The sequence below is a fragment of the Salvia splendens genome, chromosome 12 (genome assembly GCF_004379255.2).
Source record: "Salvia splendens isolate huo1 chromosome 12, SspV2, whole genome shotgun sequence".
Taxonomy (NCBI): Eukaryota; Viridiplantae; Streptophyta; class Magnoliopsida; order Lamiales; family Lamiaceae; genus Salvia; species Salvia splendens.
In genome coordinates, this window is record NC_056043.1 from 30582219 (window position 1) to 30603205 (window position 20987).

At 38.9% G+C, this 20987-nt stretch overlaps 2 protein-coding genes, 1 long non-coding RNA gene and 1 pseudogene across 3 annotated transcripts; 1 reads left to right on the top strand and 3 right to left on the bottom strand.

The window, feature by feature from the left end:
• Positions 1–4042: 4042 nt before the first annotated feature.
• Positions 4043–6072, bottom strand: LOC121757970. Its single transcript, XR_006041285.1, has 2 exons — positions 5713–6072; positions 4043–4384 (listed from the first exon to the last, which is right to left on the bottom strand). It is a non-coding gene; the product is annotated as an uncharacterized LOC121757970 (long non-coding RNA).
• A 1034-nt stretch (positions 6073–7106) lies between these two features.
• On the bottom strand, positions 7107–14876 carry LOC121757969 (annotated as a pseudogene).
• On the top strand, positions 8769–9462 carry LOC121757967. The gene is made up of 2 exons (XM_042153416.1): positions 8769–8903; positions 8994–9462. The coding sequence occupies exons 1-2, from the start codon at positions 8796–8798 to the stop codon at positions 9324–9326; spliced, it is 441 nt and encodes a 146-aa protein (XP_042009350.1). The 5' UTR covers positions 8769–8795; the 3' UTR covers positions 9327–9462.
• A 1758-nt stretch (positions 14877–16634) lies between the features above and the next one.
• On the bottom strand, positions 16635–19739 carry LOC121757101 (cyclin-A3-4-like). Its single transcript, XM_042152587.1, has 8 exons — positions 18876–19739; positions 18057–18289; positions 17904–17979; positions 17746–17822; positions 17618–17651; positions 17390–17536; positions 17162–17293; positions 16635–17060 (listed from the first exon to the last, which is right to left on the bottom strand). Exons 1-8 carry the CDS (start codon positions 19191–19193, stop codon positions 16992–16994), a joined length of 1086 nt encoding a protein of 361 aa, XP_042008521.1. The 5' UTR covers positions 19194–19739; the 3' UTR covers positions 16635–16991.
• Between the last annotated feature and the right edge of the window lie 1248 nt (positions 19740–20987).

The following is a 20987-nucleotide window of genomic DNA, read 5'->3' on the forward strand; positions in this document are numbered from 1 at the left end:
GAATTACAGCTTACAACACTGGCCTGCTTTATGATATTCTCTCTAGAGAGCTTTACAGAAGGTAACAGAAAAATCAGAAGATCCTTTATCTATCTGACCTAGGTCCTATTTATATTTTGAACCAAGATCGTGGCATGCAGCATTTATTAGGTAGTGGATGTCGTGGAGATCGTGGCGACCTTGCATGGGTCCACTATCCTGCCTGAGTTAATGACTGCTTGACACCACTAAAATAGATCGTCGGTGTAGCGGAAGTGGAAATCTTGCATGAGTCCACTATCTCCTAGTTCGGTCGAATACTGAGACCGAACTGCTGAATTATTGCCGAGCAGCTTTTGCCGATCTGAGAGTAGAGCTTGATGCCGACCTGAGAGCAGAGCTTGATGAGTTGGCTTTCACCGAGCTGTAGGCTGGGGCCGAACTCTTTGGTTGTGCCGAACTGAACTCTTTAGTCACGCCGGACTGATACTCTTTAGTCATGCCGAACTGATACTCTGTCTTGGGCTTTACTGCTGTTGGGCTTGTTTAGTACGTACTCCATCATGGAGATTGAATTTTGTTGAGAATTTGGCCGAGGAAAATCTGCAGTTTGTTAGAGTATCTATCCACCACGGTGGCCATTAAATACAATTCATGAGATTCACACCACTTTTTTCCCTCTATCTCTTATTCAAGCACGTAGAAATGGGTGCAATTGATGGTGAGGGTATTCAAGCAAACTATTAGGAGAAGGAGAAGAGAGGTTCTGGTTATGGGATGAGGAATGACATGGAATCTGCTTTGATATTGATCGAAGAGGTCGTCCGGAACCATCACTCGAACTGTCTACTGCTCAATCGAACCCTGATTCGCATTAAATATGGGAAAAGAAATTGACAACTCCCAGCAAGGTGCCCAAAATAATAGCCTCGCATTGCATTGTTTCCTAACATTCAAACAAAGCCAATGTGCACACTACCATAAACCCAATGATATAACCATGTGTGGAAAATAGATTAACACAAAATTCATTAAAAGACCATAAACATGCAAATAATTGTGGAAGCTAACTTCTTACTAAACATACTCTTATAATGAAACAATATAAAGATTTATAAATAGAGGACACATTCTTTTTTTAGTTTGTAGATGTCATATTTCTTCTTTTTTTAAGTTCTTTTGTGCATTTATATATAAATATATATTTTCTCATCACCTAATAAAATATGTTATGGGATGGAGGGAGTTCCATTATCAAAATAAAAAATTATTAAACCAGTATTGATAAGAGCATCCATAACGCTGCCACTCCCAGGCCGGGCCTGGCGCGTTAAACATCCCCATTTTCTAGCCAGGGACGGTCCCCGTGATGCAGTCGCATCTCGGGGCCGCGCCCGGGGTCCGTCCCATGCCAGCGTTATGTGTGCCCGTGACGCAGATCGCGAGTCCCGGCTCGGCGTTAGATGTCTTTGGGCCGGGCCTCAAGTCCCCTCGTTTTTTTATTTTTATTTGTATTTACGTATTGTTTGCCTATTTATACACTTGTTGTGCTCCATTCTTCCACTCCTCCACACTTTCTCCATTTCAATCCTCTTGTATTTCAATATTTTCGGCTTCTATAGAGTGGTTTAACAGCGACCAACGACAGATGGGCGATTTCGTCAACGCCAACAATTGGCACGTGCCGGCGTCGCCCAACCCAAATGCAACGCCTAGTCCGGGGTTGGATACCAACATGGAAATAACATCGCCAGTTAGCACTGATGAGTACGAAATCAGTGATATGGAGCTCGCTGAAGGGAGGGGCAAGGGCAAGGTTGCGGATGAGGAGGGGCCGAAGAAGTATAATCCGTAGGAGATATTGTGGCCGGCCAAGAACTTCATCGAATTCTCCGAGGATCCTATCATCGGCAACCAGCAGAGCGGCAAAGTGTTCTGGCAGCGGATTGTAGATAAGTACAACATTGGTCGACCAAGAGGGTCGTTCTAGCGTAGCTACGTGAAGCTACCCAAGCATTGGGGTCAGGTCCAGAAGGAGATGAACAAGTGGAATGGCAAGTGGACTAACGTAGTCCGGATGTGGCCGAGCGGGCATAGCGAGATGGACCTCGTGGAGAAGGCCAGGGCAGAGTTCTTCTCTGACGGGAAGAAGCAGTTCAAGTACTTCGACGTTTGGAAGCTTGTCGAGAAGAGCCCGAAGTACACCGGTGGGCAGAACCGGCGGCAAGTGGGGCGCCGAAGAGAACCAAAGTTTCCGCCGCCGGACACTACTCTTCGAGCGAAGGAGGTCCGCCAATCGACCTCAACGTGACAGACGATGACATCTTCCTCTCATCCCCTGGTACTCAAAGTTGTCCGATGGGCACAAAGGCGGCAAAGAGGAAAGCGAAGGGGAAGGCAACTGCGAGCTACTCCGCTATGCCGCCGCCGCCCAATCCTTCCTTGGATTAGATATCCGACTCTATGTTGGATATGAGTATTACGTTGTGGATGGGCCAGCTAACGGAGTTGACATCGAGGGATACCTCGATAATGTCGGAGTTCGAGCTCGAGTTGCACCATGAGATGATCGCCTACCTTCGCGCACAAATAAAGAAGTAGTTTTTTAAAATTTTTAGGATTTGTAATTTTCTTTTTCTAGGATTTGTAATTTTCTTTTTCTAGGATTTGTAATTTTTTTTAGGATTTGTAAATTTCTTTCTCTAGGATTTTTAATTTTCTTTTTCTAGGATTTGTAATTTTCTATTTTTCGATTGAACAATGAATTTTCCCGATTTTAATTGTTCAACGTATTCTATTTTACGAGTAAAATATGTTGGAGTTGTGAATAGTGCAATTTAATAATTGTGGTCCGGGATGGGGCCTCCAGGGTTAGAGGAGTTGTGGCCTGGGACTCAAATTTAGGGAAATGATGACGTGGAGGGGGCTTGGGGCATGAATTGGGGACGGGGTTGTGGATGCTCTAAGAGAATCATTAACGCTAGCGGGTCGGACCGCACCTGGGTCCCGGCCTGCGGCCACGAGTTAAACGAGCACATTTTCCGGCCTGGGACCTTCCCCGTGACGCAGCCGCGCCCGAGGTCCGGCCTAGCCGGCGATGGAGCTTCCGGGGATGTGACCCGTTGCGTCCCGACCCGGCGTTGGAGGGGGTCCGGGCCGGTCCTGGTCCCCAATTTCTGAATTTTTATGCATTTGGAAGAGGAAGAAGAGGGAAGGGGAGAGGAAGAAGAGGGAGGAAAAGGAAGAAGAGGGAGAGGGGCGACGTGTTGACCATTTTGATTTTCAGATTTTTAATTTTTTGCACTTTTTTTAATAGTTCTAATTTTAAAATTTTTTTAGTTTATAATTTATTATTTTTGTATTAAAAATGAATTTCTCATGTTATAATTGCTCAACGTTTTCAATTTTTACAAGTAATATATGTTGGATGTGGTCGGCATTGTTAGAGGAGTTATGGTCTGAAACTCAAATTTAGAGGAATGATGATGTGGAATGACTTGTGGCTTAAATTAGGGACGTGGCTAATGATGCTCCAAGGTAACACTAATTTTGAAAAATTGATAAGCGCGCTATAGAGTGTACATACTCCTGCCTGCGATGCGAAACACTGTATCATTTTCTCCTTTCTCCCGAAGCAGCAACAATGGCTTGGCGCGGTTCTCTTTCCCGATCGCTCATGTCCACCGCTAGGGCTTCCGCTTCCCGTTCATCGCCGCCGCTCGCCACCCTGCGTCCTCCTCCCGTTTCTTCCTCTCGCCTCAACTCACGACGCTTCTCCTTTTCTAATCCCAGGTCTAATTTTTGTGTTTTCCCCCATTGATTGTATCTTCGGATTTTTGGGGAACTGTTTATCAATCCAGCGTTGAATCTGTTCCAGCGAGTTTTCTAAGTTTGATAAAATTCTGAATTATGTATCACATCTTTGTAAGTTTTTTTTTTCACTTTAACTGAACGAGAATTTCGTTTGGATTTTAGGGAGAAACATCAATTTGAAGCTTAGTTGTTACGATTTCACGATCAGCGAGAAACTTCCGCATTGAATTACTCCTACTACTTATTGAACTTGAGATATGATTATTCTAGTTTAACTGCTTGTGGGGAATTTATCAACTTGTTTACTCTATTGCTGATGTTTTTAGGGTGATTATTTGATGCAGTACATTGGGGGAGCTGGGATGCGCACAATCACTATTGTCACTGCATAGGACAGTGGCAGGAACACGGTTGACGTCTCGTCTGGCTGATAATGTGCGAGCTTTCTGTGAGCTATCCCATGGTACTCTCTGCCGTTCTTGTCAGGATCGCTAATAGTTTCTTTGTGAGTCTAATGCTACTTGTGCTTCTGGGTAGATGCCTTGTGGATAAACTGAAAACTTTTGTTGCTTTAGTTGCCCAACTGATGATTCTATATGTGAATGTTTTGTGAACCAAAGGATGTAGTTACGATTTGTTTCATGTTACGTTGAACAATTAGGATGTATTAGTCATAGGAATTGAACAATGGTAAGATTAGCTGATATTTCATTGAATGGAACACAGGAGTGACTGACCTTTTTAGGTTACAAAATTCAAGATATATTTAGTTTTTTCTAAATAAAATCAAGGTTATAGTGGCAAAAACTATCATAAGTTAGAGTTACTATAACATATCCGGTTATGCAAATGCGAACTGATTATGTAACGATCAAAGTATAACTTACTAAGAGATATTTTCACTCAAGTAAACTAGTGAAATGATATCACTAGTATTTAATAAATGAAATTTAATTAACGAGCATTTTATACTTATACACCCTCTTTTTCCCTTTTTAGTTTCTTCTTAAATATAAATGCTGTCCGAGAGTTCGATATTAAAGCCTTTTGGGATTGAACATTGAAGACAGTTCAGTTGTAATAGACTGTCACATAAGTATCATTAGGATTTTGGAGAGAAAGAACCAAGAATCTTACCCCAAGAAAACTTACCTGAATGTGATCATATAGATTAATGCATCTTTTAGTGGATAAGGCAGTTATTTGGACTGAGCTTATAAATGTACGACAATCAGTATTCCCTTGCTTTGCTATAAAACTTTTTATTCAAATTTTCTAGATCTATTTAGTTTTCCCAGAAGTTATTTATCTTGATTTAGGTTAGGGCTTAGGCCTGTAGTTTGAGTTGACCAAAAAGGCTACAATGCTCCAACTTATGACATTCCCTATAAATTCATTAATAATTGGTAATAAGCTATGCTTGTCATTGATGACTGGCAGACTGAACTATTATCCGGTTGCCATTAGGTGATAATCTATTCTACTTACTTCTGAATATTCACTCTGCTGGTCAAGTTAGTTTATCAATGTGAAACCTGTCTTTCATAGTTTCTTATCTGATAGGAGTATAAATTAAGTGAAGAATGAATGTGTGGTCTGTGTGAAACCTTTCCTGTTCACTTTCATTTCAGGATTATGATAGCTGAAAAGAGGTGGCTACGTGTGGATAATATCTACTCCTGTTTAACCTGTATAATTGAGTTTTGTTTTATGTCTTTGACTCGTCAAACCACATAACTGATAAGTAAAAAATCAGGGAAGTTAGGAACTAGAACAAATAGTGCAGTAGCAATATATGCAAGGATATTTACTCATTGGTGTTTTACCCAATTATGCTTTTGTTAAGACTTATTTAGTACCAATTATATTAGCTAATAAGCGCCACATGTACACATATTTCAGCTGTTAGTAACATCTTACCTGAGTTTGTAAACTCATTGTGCAAATGACTTAATTTTAGCAATTGTGGATGAGAGGAAATTGGGCAAAGAAATGAGAAATGGGCATGTTTGCTGTAGGACTTTTGCATGACATGGTGCCATTTATAATACTGTTCTGGGATTTGTTTTGTCGCCTTTAGGATGTCTGTTCAGCTCCACTACATTAGTGATGGAAAAACAATTGGCTCTACATGCTAATGCTTCTTGAAGTGACTAATGACTCACCAAGCATATTATAAGCAGACAGCTTCATGTTCTTCTAACCTAATTTCAATTATTTTAGGTAACACACAACCCCTGCACTTGTTATCCCCATTTTAATATGTCAAGTGTTGCATTGTTGCAGGTACCTGAAAATATTTGGACCAGAAGAGCCGGTGCTCAAATCTCGGCCTTGGTTAATAGGTGGTTCTGCGGGAATTCTCTTTTGGGAATATTGAAATTAAATTAACAATATGCTTCTTCATGTTTACTCTATAGACTATTTCAGGTAGAGTTTAAATTTATGACAATTTTTGAGGCAGCTGAATACTTGTGTAGTACTTGAAGTTGCCCCCACTCATAATTTGATTCATAATAGTGGTGATGCTGGGCCGTAACCGCCGGTTTTGGTTCCACATAACTGGTCCTACAAGGGTTTCGGAGGTTCTTGTTTTGAGCCGAAACATGCAATTCTAGTTAGTTTTTCTTTTTCAAGTGGTTGTCCTATTGCAAACTATTATTTGCGGTTCTAGACCCGGTTAAAAAAAATCAACGGTGTTTTCTTTTATAAGCAGTTGTCCTATTGTACACTTTTTTTTTCTAAAGAATACCTATAATGGTTTTCTATTTATTATTGTGACTTGAATCTCCGGCTTATTGATTATAAGGGAATTATTTTTACCAACTAAGATGTACTATTTCATCACCGTTGTCCTAATGCAAACTTTTTTTTTTCTTTTTTAAAGATGATCAATAATGGTTCTTGGTATATTCTTGTGTTGACTCGAATCCTTGACTTATTGGTTGAAAGCAGAGCGTCTGATCAACTGAGACGTGCTTAATCGTCTCTTCCTAGTGTAAACTTGAATGGCCAATAATTTTGGGGCCACATGAAAATGATGTAACATGGCATTAGGTTGGAATAGTAAAAGCATCAAAACTTATCCTATGACAAAGCTTTAGTCGGCCAAACACAAGTACTAAAGCATCTTCTTCAACTGGTCCTTTCAGATGCTGTTCACTCGTCCTCTAATATATCAATAATTCACAGGATCTCTGTGTTTGAGGGGCAACTCGAGATTCTTCATGCTCGATGTCGATTTTCGAATCTCTCCATTGTGCAAAGCAGTCTTATCATTCAAGTAATAGCAATGGGAAAGGAATTCAGTGGGATGATTTAGCAAAATTATACTGCAAGGGTTTATGTTCAACAATATATTCCTATTTTATCCGATAGGAAGAATGACCTTGAGATAAGAAGGGACGACGTAATCAAAATCTATTATTCTCATTTCCTTCCACATGATAGTTCTGAGATTCGACTTTGGTGATTCTTCTGTAACCTATTTTCTTTTGAAGTCTGAACTGCTCCTATGGCAACCAGTCCTAAAATAGGGATTGAGTATTCGGTTAGTTGGTTATCAGTTAAACAAAAAATCAAAATTTTCGGTTCTAGTTAGTGTTTAAGATGAATACACCATACACCAAATTGCACACAGATGTTTGCCTTTAAGAGTAGGCCACATTCTTTCAACCTGGTATTAACAGAATCACATAAAATCATGGTACATAAAATTTGCAATCCTTCCTGTATGCATAGACAAGAACTGCAAAGTAAATTGTCACACCCTCAAAATTTTCAATTTCAAAGCAACAAAACATAAGTACTATAAAATCCATAAGATAAAATTCAAATTAAGGTGCATTTGTCACATGGTAGTGGACACCACATCAGCATAGGATAAGAAATATATGCTGTGTTTGTGTGTGTGTGTGTGTGATTAGAGGCTTCAAGCCAGCGTAAAACACACTCAATGGGGAATAAAGTTGATAAACTAGACATGGAAGATGGAAAATAATAAGCTTTCTAAGACATAAGTTGAAAAGTTACAGTTCAAAGACACCCCACCTTGATACTCATGTTCTCATATAAAACTAAACTACTACTGCTTAAGATACCCACAAATCTTTTTATTTTAAATTTTCCTACTATTTCAAACATTATTGTCAAGTTTCCAGACCCACCACTTTCGGTAAGACTTTAATGGATCCAAAAATCGAAAATACACAGTGCAATATAATTCCGGAACCACTAGCTCCCCACATATATAGTTTAAATCAATCTTATTATTCACTCACACATCCATTATAGAGGGAACACATTTTATAGGTGGGTTCCATCTCCATTATATTTCATACCTACCTGGCCTGAGAGATTTTAGAAACAAACTCATGTCAAACTATGAGAAAAACATGGAAGAAAAGTTACCAAAAGAGATCCAGAATAATAGCTGAAATCTATTCCAAAAACTTTTGTTTAAGATCAGGATTTCTAAAGCAGACCAAGATAACATCATATGGGAATTCTTTATCATCAATCATATAGAGTTGGAAAATATTTGAAGTTGCTCAAATCATGGCATAATGGTAGGCATAAAAGAAAATCATAAGGATTTGATTTGACTTTAAGTGGAAATGTTATAGGAGTGGCAACATGAGTTTACTTTTAACTGATCCAATAGAAACAAACTAAGGTTGAAGTGCTTTCAAAAGATAAGGAGAAAAAATGGTGAGTGGGGAATCTCAAACTTGACAATGGCAAAGATTAAACATGACGTAACCACCCCCCCTTGGGAAGACCCAAGCATCACCCGGTGGGGACAGTGATGAGACATATGATAGATCGAAGCTGTCTTATACCACAATGCTTCATCAGTGTCAGTCTCATATTATTCCACCCATCATATATAGAACCAATTTGAGAGTCAAGAGAAAGGATTCAACAGATTACCTCCATTCACCACTGTGCTTTCAACACCGGCAAGTGATCTGAGAAGGAATTGGCTCCTGTATCAAACTACGATGCCAAGTGAAGAAACTGGTGATCAAGGCACGCCACAAGTGAATCCTGGGGAGTGGTTGAACTTGAGCCTCGGAGGGGAACCACCACGAGCATCCAGAGAATCTGAGGTACAATCAAGACTGGCTTCAGCCAAGGTTTTTTCTTGCAACTTCTGCATGCGAAAATTCTACAGCTCACAAGCATTGGGTGGACACCAGAATGCTCACAAAAGGGAAAGAGGCGCAGTACGGCATTACCAGTCACACAAAATGATGGCGATGATGGCCCTGCCCGTGCCTATCCGCACTTCCATGTTCAGATCACTAGGGGTCCAAGCCCATTCCCTTGTGCACAAACCTGGCAGAGAAGGAAATACGACTGTAGCCAGATTTAGTGAGGCTGACACAAGATTTGAAATAGCAAGGCAGCATGGCACAGTGGAAGGGGCAGCAGATTCGATGTGGCCTGGAAGTTTCCGACCGGAACCCCAACAACCAGAGCAGAAATCATCCAACTCAACAACTATGCTCGACTTAAATCTCAAACTTTAAAGCTTCTATTTCTGTTAGGGAAAATATTTTCTAGATTTTATTGTAAGTTTGTAACCTATGTTTTCAAGAGAGTTGCCAGAAGATAAAGACTTACTACTTGAAGCTCAATGCATCATTACAAAAGTTATTACTTTTAGTTTCCTGCTGAAAAAGAACTTTTAACTCATTATGCTTTTCTCATTTATGCTTCTCACATAATATACACAGGTAATATATGCCCCATTAACTACACCCTCAGACGACTGATTATTTGGTCTGATTGATCTATATACAGTTAAACTTTAATTACTGATTCCATATGGACTTGCAAGTTATAACATTAACCCAAGACATGTTGTAGGGGTAGGCATCGTCAAGGAAATCAATAGGAGTGCAATGAATACACCCATCAATCTTTAGCATCTCTGAGCCACATATAAATTAGTCTAAACATAAAGTGTATGTAGGTAGATAGCAATCATCAGTATAAGTCAATAAGGATTGTGCTTAGAAGACTGAAAATGAGATAATCAAATTTACAGCTGAAGGAGCACCAACGCAAACTGGCAGCATATGGATCCCTAACCATGATATTATGATATTGACATAGGAGTGCGAAGCGAGATAGATCATGCCAGATGAAAAATACATGGGGTTGGTTTCTCGATTCTCGAATCCTCAAACAGTCCTATAGAACAGGTAATGAACAACCCCCCTCCCCCCTAACTATACAGGCTCCAATAGTACTATCTGTATTATGAATAAGCCACTTGAGTATATCATCGACTTGAATAGAATGTGATGAAATAATTATTGGCTTCACAAGAAAGTGTCATGAGCATCTTTCATGATCAGCTAAGTTGTAATATGTAAAAAACTAAACATGCTTCCTCTTATGTGCAATGGCTGATGTAAATAACTATAAGATATTGCAGAAAACTTACATCATCAGTTATATTTTCACATTCTCAGGCTGTTATGATCACATATCGAACTCATAAGCAATTATGGGTGGTTACTTAAGTGGGAGCCAATCCTCCACCTTTGAGCTAGCTTTCGGGTGATCTCAGGGCATCCATTCTTGACTGCTAACAATTTAGTCCAACCAGCCGGCGCTTGACATGTGTGGAAGAGGGCTAGCTGGGATAGGGTTGTATGACTCCAGCGGTTCTCTTGCCTGGGTCGATCGAAGGCTACCGGGAGTGTGAGACACCCGTGGACATCCAATCTTAATGGGGGTGGATTGTTATGATCCCACATCAAACCCATAAGAAACTACAGGTGGGTACTTAAGTGACAATCCCCACTTTTCAGCTAGCTTTTGGGGTGAAGTTAGGGCTTATATTCTTGAGTGCCTAATACAGGTAAAGCTCTCATTGCCAAAAAGGTCATTTTCTCTCTTACAGGCAAGTTGTGCTCCTATCCACACTATCATTATGCCTCACCATATTTGTCCTTTCTATGCAATTTTTCTAAGCAAGAATACCATACACATGCAACACGGACTGATTTCTTTCCATTACCCAGTGACAGCAACTTTTACCAAATATTGAAGAGATCAATTAAACAGAAAAGAACAGAAAAACCTTGAAAAAATAAATGAGAGCGGAACTTTCACATCAAAGTGTCATAGTTTCCTCAAAACAAGTTTGAAATCTACATCACATATTGTTCTAATTTTTTCAAGAAGATTGACAAGTCTTTCTGTAGTTATTTAAATAACGGTAAGTCTTGTTATAGCTTACAGCATTTATTTTACTATAAGCTTTTGGGTCTTGCGCATGGCCATTGGAAGCCTTTCACTGATGATACGAGGATCCGTGTACGCAGCAGAATTTGTAGGATATCCTTTCTGCAACAATTGACAGAGTAACTTTCAAAAGAGCAAAAGAAAATAGTAAAGGAGATTCGGAGAATGATGCCTATTAAATGAATGCAATACTAGTCCAGAATATTGTCTTTACACTTTGAGGACATATAAGCTAAAATGCAGAAAAGAAAGTAATGCATTAACAAATGTAATGGATCAAAACATGGACCCAAGAAAGCAGAGAGAAAAAACGATAAAAAGTTAGCAGAGTTTAAGAGGCTACTCAGAGAAAGCATTGTATGTATACAGCTCAACTAAAATAGAATATAACTCACAGATGACAAGGCTTTAAAAGTGGCTTCTCTCCAGCAGATTTCTCTTAGAATAACTGGTACTGTACTCTCCCTGAAACTACAATGCACACGAGTGTCCCTCAATCTCATGAGCACCCCGTCAACTCTGAGCTGTAAGAAAATACCCAGCAGTAAAGAACAAACAGTTGTAACACAAGTCATATCTATATTCTAGTCTAAAAAATATACCCCTTAAAATTATGTCTACTATAGTATAAGAATAGTACTCCAATAAATATGTTGTCTGCTCAAGGACACATGAGAGATAATCAAAAGACTAACCCAGAAGCGCAAGAGAACTAACCATCCACTTGGCATAACTCTCTGAAATATTAACCTGTCAGTCCTTTCATACAGGAATGAAGAAGAAAACAATTTAGAAAAGAAAATATTTTACCACTTTAACTGTCAAAAGAGAGATGCCATTATCAGCCAATTCGTCTTCATACAATACGACCTGTTAGTAAATTAAAGATGATGTTGGCCATAGCTTGAAAAAACTAAATCAGAAATGAATTTCATTAAGGATTTGGTGTAAAAGCTTCAAGGACATACTTCATCTTAGAAAAGAATAGATCCTTTAGCTGATAATGCAACCATGTCAATTTGTTCCTCACAATCTTCCCAATGAGGACTGCAGATACTTTCTTCAGGAGGTCCTCTTCCAGACTAATCAACAAAAGGCACAGCCTCTAAGGATTCAATTGACAAAAGGAAGTAGGTTTACGAATTACGCAATGTTATCAAATAGCGGATATGGCGGCGCCATGGCGCTATGGCATGGCGTTCTGTGGTGGAAATGCTATAGCAACATGGCGCTTCCATAGCACCGCCATATCCGCCATTTGACAACATTGCGTGTGTACTGCATTTAGGAATGAGGCATTATGCAAGAAACATGGATGTTAGAGCTGTATTTTATGCTTTATTAATTGTTTTAAGAGTTTTAGATGTTATATTTTTGTTATTTTCCAATTTTTGAGTTATGTATAAATAATAAGTATTATTTTATTTATTTAATTATTGACCGCCATATCCGCCATACTAATACACCAACCATATCCCTGTGGCGGTTTTTAGGCGAACCGCCATAAGCCGCCATACGAGATTGATAACACTGGGTTTACGCAAACTATAAAAAAACATGAAAAAATAGCAAGGGATCCATTTCCTCAGGAGTCTATATAAAGTTGTACCCAGACATATTAGGAGCAAAAATAAACAGCTGAGAATTAGAGATAAAGTGGCTATAATGGCTGATTCTTTTGCTATCTCAAAATCCGTGACAGCACCAAAACTCCATAAATGTTTGAATCCTCTACTTAAGTAAACAAAGCACAGATGCATCAAAGAAGAAGGCACACCTCAGGACTTTTTTTCAACACCAGCACTTCCAGAGTATGGTGTTGTGAACGTGTAGTCATAATCCATTATCACCTGATCAGTAGGCTGGCTGTTGGATTTAGAAAAAAAAATTTATGGTAAGATGAATATTGAGAGATATAAAGTGGCAACTAGTTCGGGTTGTTTATCTTAATAGCTAAGTTGGGCCATAGTCTGGTTTTTTTTTCGTTCAATCTGTTGTCTGAACTGTTTTAACCTATAATAGGCATTAACCATATAAAAAATGAGTCATGTCAACCAAATATATGTAGAGCACATGTACATGTAACTGGTCAAAGGCATGCTATTCATCAATGAAGCAGTATCATGGGATAGTTTAACCATTTTGAAAGTACAACCTCATAGATTCATTCTCACATAAATATTTCCATAATGTGCTGTATGATATCTAATCGAAAGATGGAATTCATAGGACAACTATAATTCAAGAAAAGGAGCAACCATCAAATGTCCTATGCTGATCATGTAAGACTTTTCCAAACAATTCATAATTTTTAAAAAAAGTAATAGTAAAGACTTCTCCCAACAACAAACAATTCCCCAAATTTTCAAAATGAAAGTAGTTAAAGCTAAAGACATGGATACAGGATAAGAGTAGGACCAATCTGATATGGAGCACTAGGCGGACTCACCAAAAACATAAGATAGAATAGCGGCATACGGAACGCATCTTGCGGCATAATAAAATGGTTCACAAGTGAATAGATGAAAATACATACCACCGGAATTTCCAAAGAGCTGCTGCAGGAACTTCAACTGGAGGCAATGCTTCCAGCTTCCAGCCACAGAGAGCATCAAATGCATTAAAATGAAGTTTAATGCCTCTGTTGACATGCTTAAGAATCAAACAACTCTCACCAAAAACCATCTCTGGCAAATGGGTCGTCTGAAGCTTCTCTTCCCATCTGCAGGCACAGAAGGTGCTTGTAACATTTTGAGGCAAACAAGCTATATCTTTGGAAAAAAAGTATGAAATGGTTCATCATGAAGCAATAGTTTGTATCCAGCAGACCACCAGTGAACCCTTATAGAAGTTCCATTCCCCGTGCCATTTTAGTATTACTAGTTTTGCGAGGAAGACAAAAGTTGACGATTTTGTGTCAACCTTAGAGAACCAAAAAACAAAACTGTTTTAGAATACAAGGAAATAAAGGGAATGAAACGAAAATATGAGAATATTTTTTTATCATAGTTTAGTGGTCCCCACAGTCTTTTTTCATGTTCTTTAGGGTAAAAATATGAGGAAAATGAGGAAACTATTATCATACAACATGACAAAACAAATACTACAATACAATACTTTCATAAGAGTAATAAATTAGAGAGAAAATGAGAGAGGTATGGTCTGCTGTGGGTAATGACTAATGAATGAAAACATATGTATTCCCTCTATTCCCATCAAAGAGAACACACAATTAGTAAAAGATGCTGCACTAGCTAAAATTCAATCGGAGAAAGTAGTACAAGGATGATCTCTAGCATCGAATTGGAAAATCATCGTAGTCTAATTTTCCGAACTAAACGTACTAGAGTTTCCAACTCAAATATATTTCAGCCTAATCATGTAACTCACATCAAAAAAATTTAATTCATCCGCATAAATGCAAAGCCAAAAACGGAATCATTCTCCGCAGGAACATCCTATTTGGTGATAAATGTTGTGACCTATGGAGTGGTTTTACAATAGGTAGAAGCAGTTCACTGACAAATAAACAATCTGAATTTGAAGCAATTATCAGTAGAAAAGGGTAAGAAAGTACTGTTGGAGAAGAGAAGAGTTGAGAATTGAACGCTTGGTGGTCTCGATCTCCCATCCATGAATGAGGAATCCGACGCGCCCGGCGCCGAGGGGCACAGCGCCGGCCGCCTTCAGCTCCCGCTCGTCGCTTTCCCACTCCATCTCCGATCAACTTTTAAATTTACTTTTCCCTTAGTTACAAAACAGAAAAAACAAAAATAAAACTATATGAATAAATTAAAATAACATCATTTACAGTTCTATTGTTCAATACATTATGTTTATTTTTCTTATACTATATCTATATATAATATTTTCATATTTAATGAATATATAATTTTATTTTATAGTACTAGGAGTAATATATTGATGAAGTAATATCCAACACATTCATAATCATTAGGGATGTCAATCGGGCCAACCCGTTCGGGTTCGGGCCAACCCATTCGGGTTGTCGGGCCATTCGGGTACGGGCTATTCGGGTTATGATTTTTTCGGGTTATAAAAGTTCGACCCTAACCCTAACCCTTCGGGTTTCGGGCTAACCCACCGGGTTATTCGGGCCAATGCGTATTTTTAATTCTTTTAATATTTTCAAAAAATAATACGTATTTTAAATTTTCTTTAATTATATACATATTTTTAATTAATCATTCAATAATGAAATACATATTTTTAATTTTCTTTAATATTTTTAAAAAAGATTAAGTTATTTAAATTTAAATAACTTATTCATTACATAATTATTTACAAAATATCTATCAATAGTATGTTTATGTTTATGTATTTAAAACATAAATCAACACTTTGTTTCAAAATTCAAACATAAATCAATTCGTAGAAAATTAAATAAAATTTTCATAACGTGAGAGGTGCATCGTAGATGTAACAAAAATATTTTGAATTGTTAAAGAGTGAATTATCAAGATGCTACCTAATTTGAGTAACTCTAAGAATCATCAAAGTACGCATAATTCAATGACGAAGCGACGTCAAAACACTTTGCACTATTATATTGGAAATATACTAAAAGAAAGCTTTTATATACGCGTATTTATGAATCCATGAACCACATGGTGATTTTTTTTGTGATCTTATATAGTCGGTTGACGTATTTGGATTTTGCATAGTTTTAGAGGGTTGTCTTGGATGATTTTGATTATATTTCTATATTTTGGTATGTTTACATGTTTGTTGAGAAATGATAGAAAATTGATTAGAAAATGTACACAAAATATGTGGATGTGCAGCAGCCTTGTTTGAGTCAATGTTTCTCGCGATTTTGAAGTCTGATAAACCTCTAATACATATCATTCTCTTCGTCTTCGAAAGAGCTTCGCGTGGATATATTGCACGCCTCAATCGGAGCTTTGTAGAGAAAGTTATGACCGTTACAAAAACTGCTCGCTGTGCAGAAACCTTCAACCCGACGGGCCGACCCGTAACCCGAACGGGTCAGCCCGCCTAACCCGACAACCCGAACGGGTCAGCCCGAATGGCCCGATTTTAAATTCGGGCTGCGAAATTACAACCCTAACCCTGTATTTTTATCGGGTTATTCGGGCCGGCCCACGGGTTCGGGTTACATTGACATCCCTAATAATCATACTCAATAATCCCCTTAAATTTAAAAGTAAAACTTCAATTCAAAATACATATTCAAACCAGCAAGCTTTGATATAATAAATCTGTTTGTACAAATAACAGTAGTATACAAATAAAAATTAGGCTGTTTTTTGTATCTTTAAATAAAATAAATTAATGATCAATTCCTAGCTTTAAATATTAATTATATCTCAAATTATTTATCAGTTTTATCCAACATTTCTTAACTTTTCACTCCAATGGTTGAATCGGTCATGTAACTTGTGGGAAACTTAACAATAATTTTGCTGGAGGAAAAATAAAAAAAATGGTGATAAATTAGAAAACGATACTAGTACTAAACATCACAATAGATTCAATTATTACTTGAGTGGCATAGAAAAAATCATTTAGCCCCACAAAAGTAGTCTTTTTTCGAATTTTCCAAAAAATATAGCCCACTTTTTCAATTGGAATTGTATTACAACATTTTGTACTAAACTAATCTTATTCAATATTTGAGAAATAGCATAGAGTAGCTAATCGAAAACTAATGATATTCATTTCCCCAAGTGTAGAAGCATACATACAATTACAAATCTTCCCTTAACGTTGCAGAGCAACCTTCCTCCTTGATTTACTGATCCAATCTCCGCTAAACTAACATGCAAAAGACAGAGTTCATCACATTCTCCATGAACCTCGAGTCAAGCTACCGATGAATTTTTCCATAAGGCAGCTCTCCTTCCTTCTATATATGCCTGTGGTTGCTATCTTATAGACCAGATCATGATAATTCACTCAAAAAGGTATGTTGGAACTTCGCCAGGTGGATTCACTGATTTTAGCGACGAAACACATTTGAACTGATCCATGGAAATAACAGAATGCGAATCAGACACAATAACTTCATGAGAGGGGTGTAATGTACTTCACTATTGGCATTTGAAAAGGGGAGACAGCATACCTTATGGTCTGAATATTTCAGTCGAACAGCACGCGCAGATTGCTCGCTTCTGAGTAGCAAATGGTGAAGTCTCAGGACACACTCTTTCAGTTCACATGCTTTATAACCTGTGCGACGTTGTAATGCCAGCGTCTGCAAGAGGTTCCATCAAATGATTACGAGAGTTCATTTACTACTAATACAGTTAAAGGCTTCAATGGCAGCACTTGAAATAGTATAGTAGCTTACCCATTGAACTTTTGGCTGCAAAATGATTCTTCCAAGAAAGATGGCTGATGCAGCAACCATTGATGGAATGTAGCGAGCACAGCCATAATCCAGTAAACTAAGCTCAGCGACATAACAGCACAAAAAGTCAAACTCGACATCGGAGAACTGTAACAAACAAGAGCATCGTCAGCATATGAAATAAATAGATAGTAATAATATGAAAAGAGTTCCAGTGTATAAGCCTACCATGGGTGTCTCTTGAGCAGCTTTTGTAAAAATTCTGCAAATAACAGGAAAAAAGGTAACATCAATCTTAGTGATGAGTGATAAGATACGTGGGGGGAGGCGGGAGAGCATCATTTATGCATTGTTACCTTAGAAAAGTTTTAGTAGTTGGGCCACCCTGCTCAAAATCTAAAAACCTAAACACTTCTCTCTCCATTTGAGCAACCTGTTACACAGTCGAGAGTAAACAAACACGATACACTTACAAGTAGACAACTGTAGGATAAATTCATCTGACATAAGTCACCTCTTCTTTTGTGTATGTATTATCAGTTATGTAGCAAAAGTCCTCAATGTTTGGGGGACTGATTTCTTCATATTTACTGCAATTTGCATCAACGATTATAAGAAAATGCACAAAACGTACCAGATAGAGTAAATCAGGAAATCATGTGCTTACGCTGCAACAAGCATGCAAGATACTCCAAGAAGCTGAAGCTTACTCCTCGACACTTTATGTGCGGACAGGTATCTGTCAATATAGTTTACAGTAAGATAGAGGGTGTCTGAAACAAGTTTGTACTCTTCGGCAACCTCCACCAACCAATCAACCAGAATCGCTCTCATGACTGGGTTTATGTCATCCTGAACCTTTTCGATGTAGTTGGACAGTGGTCTCCTTTTTGCCTCAACCTAGTTCACATTTCATAACAAGGCAACAATCAGATTTACGAATCAGAAAATCAGCAAGATATAAATATCGACCAGAAAAAAGAAAGCACATATTGTTAACTTCCGCTTCGTGTATACAACAAAATCAAATGCAATAGTGGTATTGAAATCAAAATAAAACATATGGCAATGGAATAAAGTTCACATAATATTTCACTAAAATCAGGAACTGTCATGGACTATAAAATCACAATCAGCTCGGATAATAAGAGTGGGTACAAAATCGGAAAAAAAAAACAAATAAACCAAAGTTTCAGTCGTCAACAATTTAGGGCTTCAACATTATGCAAATCAGGAAAAACATTAAAATCGACAATCAAGATAAGAAAATATATTCACTCAATAACAGATCAACATCTGCTCAAATTAGAAATCATGATCTGCAACGATCCATTCCAAAAAAAGCCTAAAGCTTCATCTTAACAAGCTTACATAATTCCAAAGCTCGGGCAATCCAAATTCACAGGATAACAATAAAGAGAAAACAAAGAACAATGAACAGTTTCAAACTAGTTTCCAAATCCAACAACAACAAAAAATAGAGTACCTCCACAGAACGCAAATACTGTAACATCGAAGGAGCAAATCCGTATCTCCGCGGCTCGTCGGATCCCGATCCAGGGCTGACAGCCACCTCCTGGTTAGCTTCATTTCCCGTCTTATCCAGATCGGATTCAGGTTTCAGCTTCCGGATCTTCGCCTCACTCGAATTTTGGTTCGACTCAGTTACATTAGAAGATATATTAGTTATCTCCCCTAATACGACCCGCTTCTTCGTCATCGGATTCTCTTCTTCCGCAGCTTGATTCGGCCGTTTGCGAGATGCTCGACTCCTGGTCTGAATTTGGTTTTCTCCACCTTCCATTAGGGCTTTGTTTCTCGAGTTCAATTAGGGTTTCGGCGGATAATTGAGCTCTTATTTTCGTGGAGGTAAGAGTTGATTTTAAAGCGGTTTTTGGAGGGGTGAATGATAGTGAGGAGGCATTTCATTTGCGTTTGATTTGATTTTGGTGAGAGAGAGGGAGGCAGTGATACCGCCATTTCCACAATTTCAAAAAGCTTGTTTTACCGCGCTGTGTAATATCATCGCCACAATCATTTTATATGTCCTTAATAAACCCCTTCCATTTTTTCTATTTCTTCCGTTTCAATTTAAGTAATGTTGAAATTTAAAAAATTGTTTGTTTGATAAGTATTTCAAAAGAAAAACTTGAGAAAATAAAAAGAAAAGAGCAGAAATAAAACAATAGGTTTTGCAGAGATTTTAGTGAGTATCAAACATAGAGATAGATAGACTTCATGTATATACGCTTTTCTATATGCAAAACTTGAGATGGGCTTCATGTACTATGCTTTTACCATAAGTTTGAAACTTGCCAGAAATGATTTCTCAAATTTGGTTTAGCAATGAAGAAATTAGGTGGGGTCCATGAGCACAAAGTAATGACAAAGGTGGCACAAACAAAAATGTAACCAAATAAGAACCTTACCAATACTAAGACCATCCACAATAGGCGCCCAGCGACCACCCAGCCGAGCGCCGGCGCTGGGCGGTTCGCTGGGCGGTCTATTGCAGCCGCCCAGCGGCTGAGTGGAGAGAGAAACCGCGCAGCGCTGGGCGGTGGCGTGGCGCTCGGCGGTCGGCTGGGCGGTCCGTTCGGCGCTATTGCAGCTCCCGGATCGCCCAGCGCACCGCCCAGCGCGAAATTTAAATTTTTTTTTTCCGAAACACTATATATACGCGCTTTGCTCGGCATTTTCATTCGCACCACTTGTTTTAACGAGTACTCTCTCTATCTTAATTTCTGTTCAAGATCAACAACGCAAAATGAGTAACGCTGGTGGTAGTAGTGGTGGTACGGAGGGGATGCTGAGGAGTACGAACGTCGTATGGCCGAGGCGTTGGACGCCTATACGACCAACGCGATAAACCAATGGATGGAAAGTGCCTTGCAGCCGGCTACAAAGGAAAGAATCCCACGATGATCCTGGAGGCCGTAGCTGATTACCGGCTTTGGATTTGGCACGCGTATTTTGGGATAGCTGGTTCGAACAACGACCTCAACGTCCTCAACTCGTCGCCACTTTTCAACGAGCAGTGTCAGGGCGTCGGTCCGGCCATCAGTTTTGTCGCCAACGGCAGCCAACATGATATGGGCTACTACTTGGCGGATGGGATATACCCTAGGTGGCCCGTCTTTGTGAAGACGATCCGATGCCCAGGAGATGAGAAGAAGTCCTACTTTGCGGCACGGCAGGAGTCGGCGCGCAAGGACGTGGAGCGCGCATTTGGTGTGCTCCAGTCTCGATGGGGGGCAATTAAGGGTCCAACGCGTATGTGGGATGTCCAATGCATTGCTGACATCATGTACGCATGTATTATCATGCACAACATGATTGTCGAAGATGAAGGTGGCGAACTGACCATTGGGTCAACGACGAAAATGAAGCCGGTCTAAGCCACGGCGTGGCCGCCCCAACGTACGGAGTGGGGTACCTAACGATGAAGCCGGCCTCTTACAAGCACATGCCGACATGCGCCAAACGGCGGCTCATATTCGACTCCAAAAGGATTTAATTGAAGAGTTATGGGCACGGAGGATTGACCGCCGTTAGTTTTTTTAATTATGTAATTTTTTTTAATTAATGTACTTTTTAA

Excerpts from the sequence above, each read along its gene's own strand:
- LOC121757967 (XM_042153416.1), top strand. The coding sequence starts at position 8,796 with ATGCCAAGTGAAGAAACTGGTGATCAAGGCACGCCACAAGTGAATCCT. Across the intron at positions 8,904-8,993 it reads GAGCATCCAGAGAATCTGAG|AATGCTCACAAAAGGGAAAG; the intron begins GTACAATCAAGA and ends GGTGGACACCAG.
- LOC121757101 (XM_042152587.1), bottom strand. The coding sequence starts at position 19,193 with ATGGAAGGTGGAGAAAACCAAATTCAGACCAGGAGTCGAGCATCTCGC. Across the intron at positions 18,290-18,875 it reads AGTATTTGCGTTCTGTGGAG|GTTGAGGCAAAAAGGAGACC; the intron begins GTACTCTATTTT and ends AATGTGAACTAG. Across the intron at positions 17,061-17,161 it reads TGAAATATTCAGACCATAAG|TTCAAATGTGTTTCGTCGCT; the intron begins GTATGCTGTCTC and ends TCCATGGATCAG.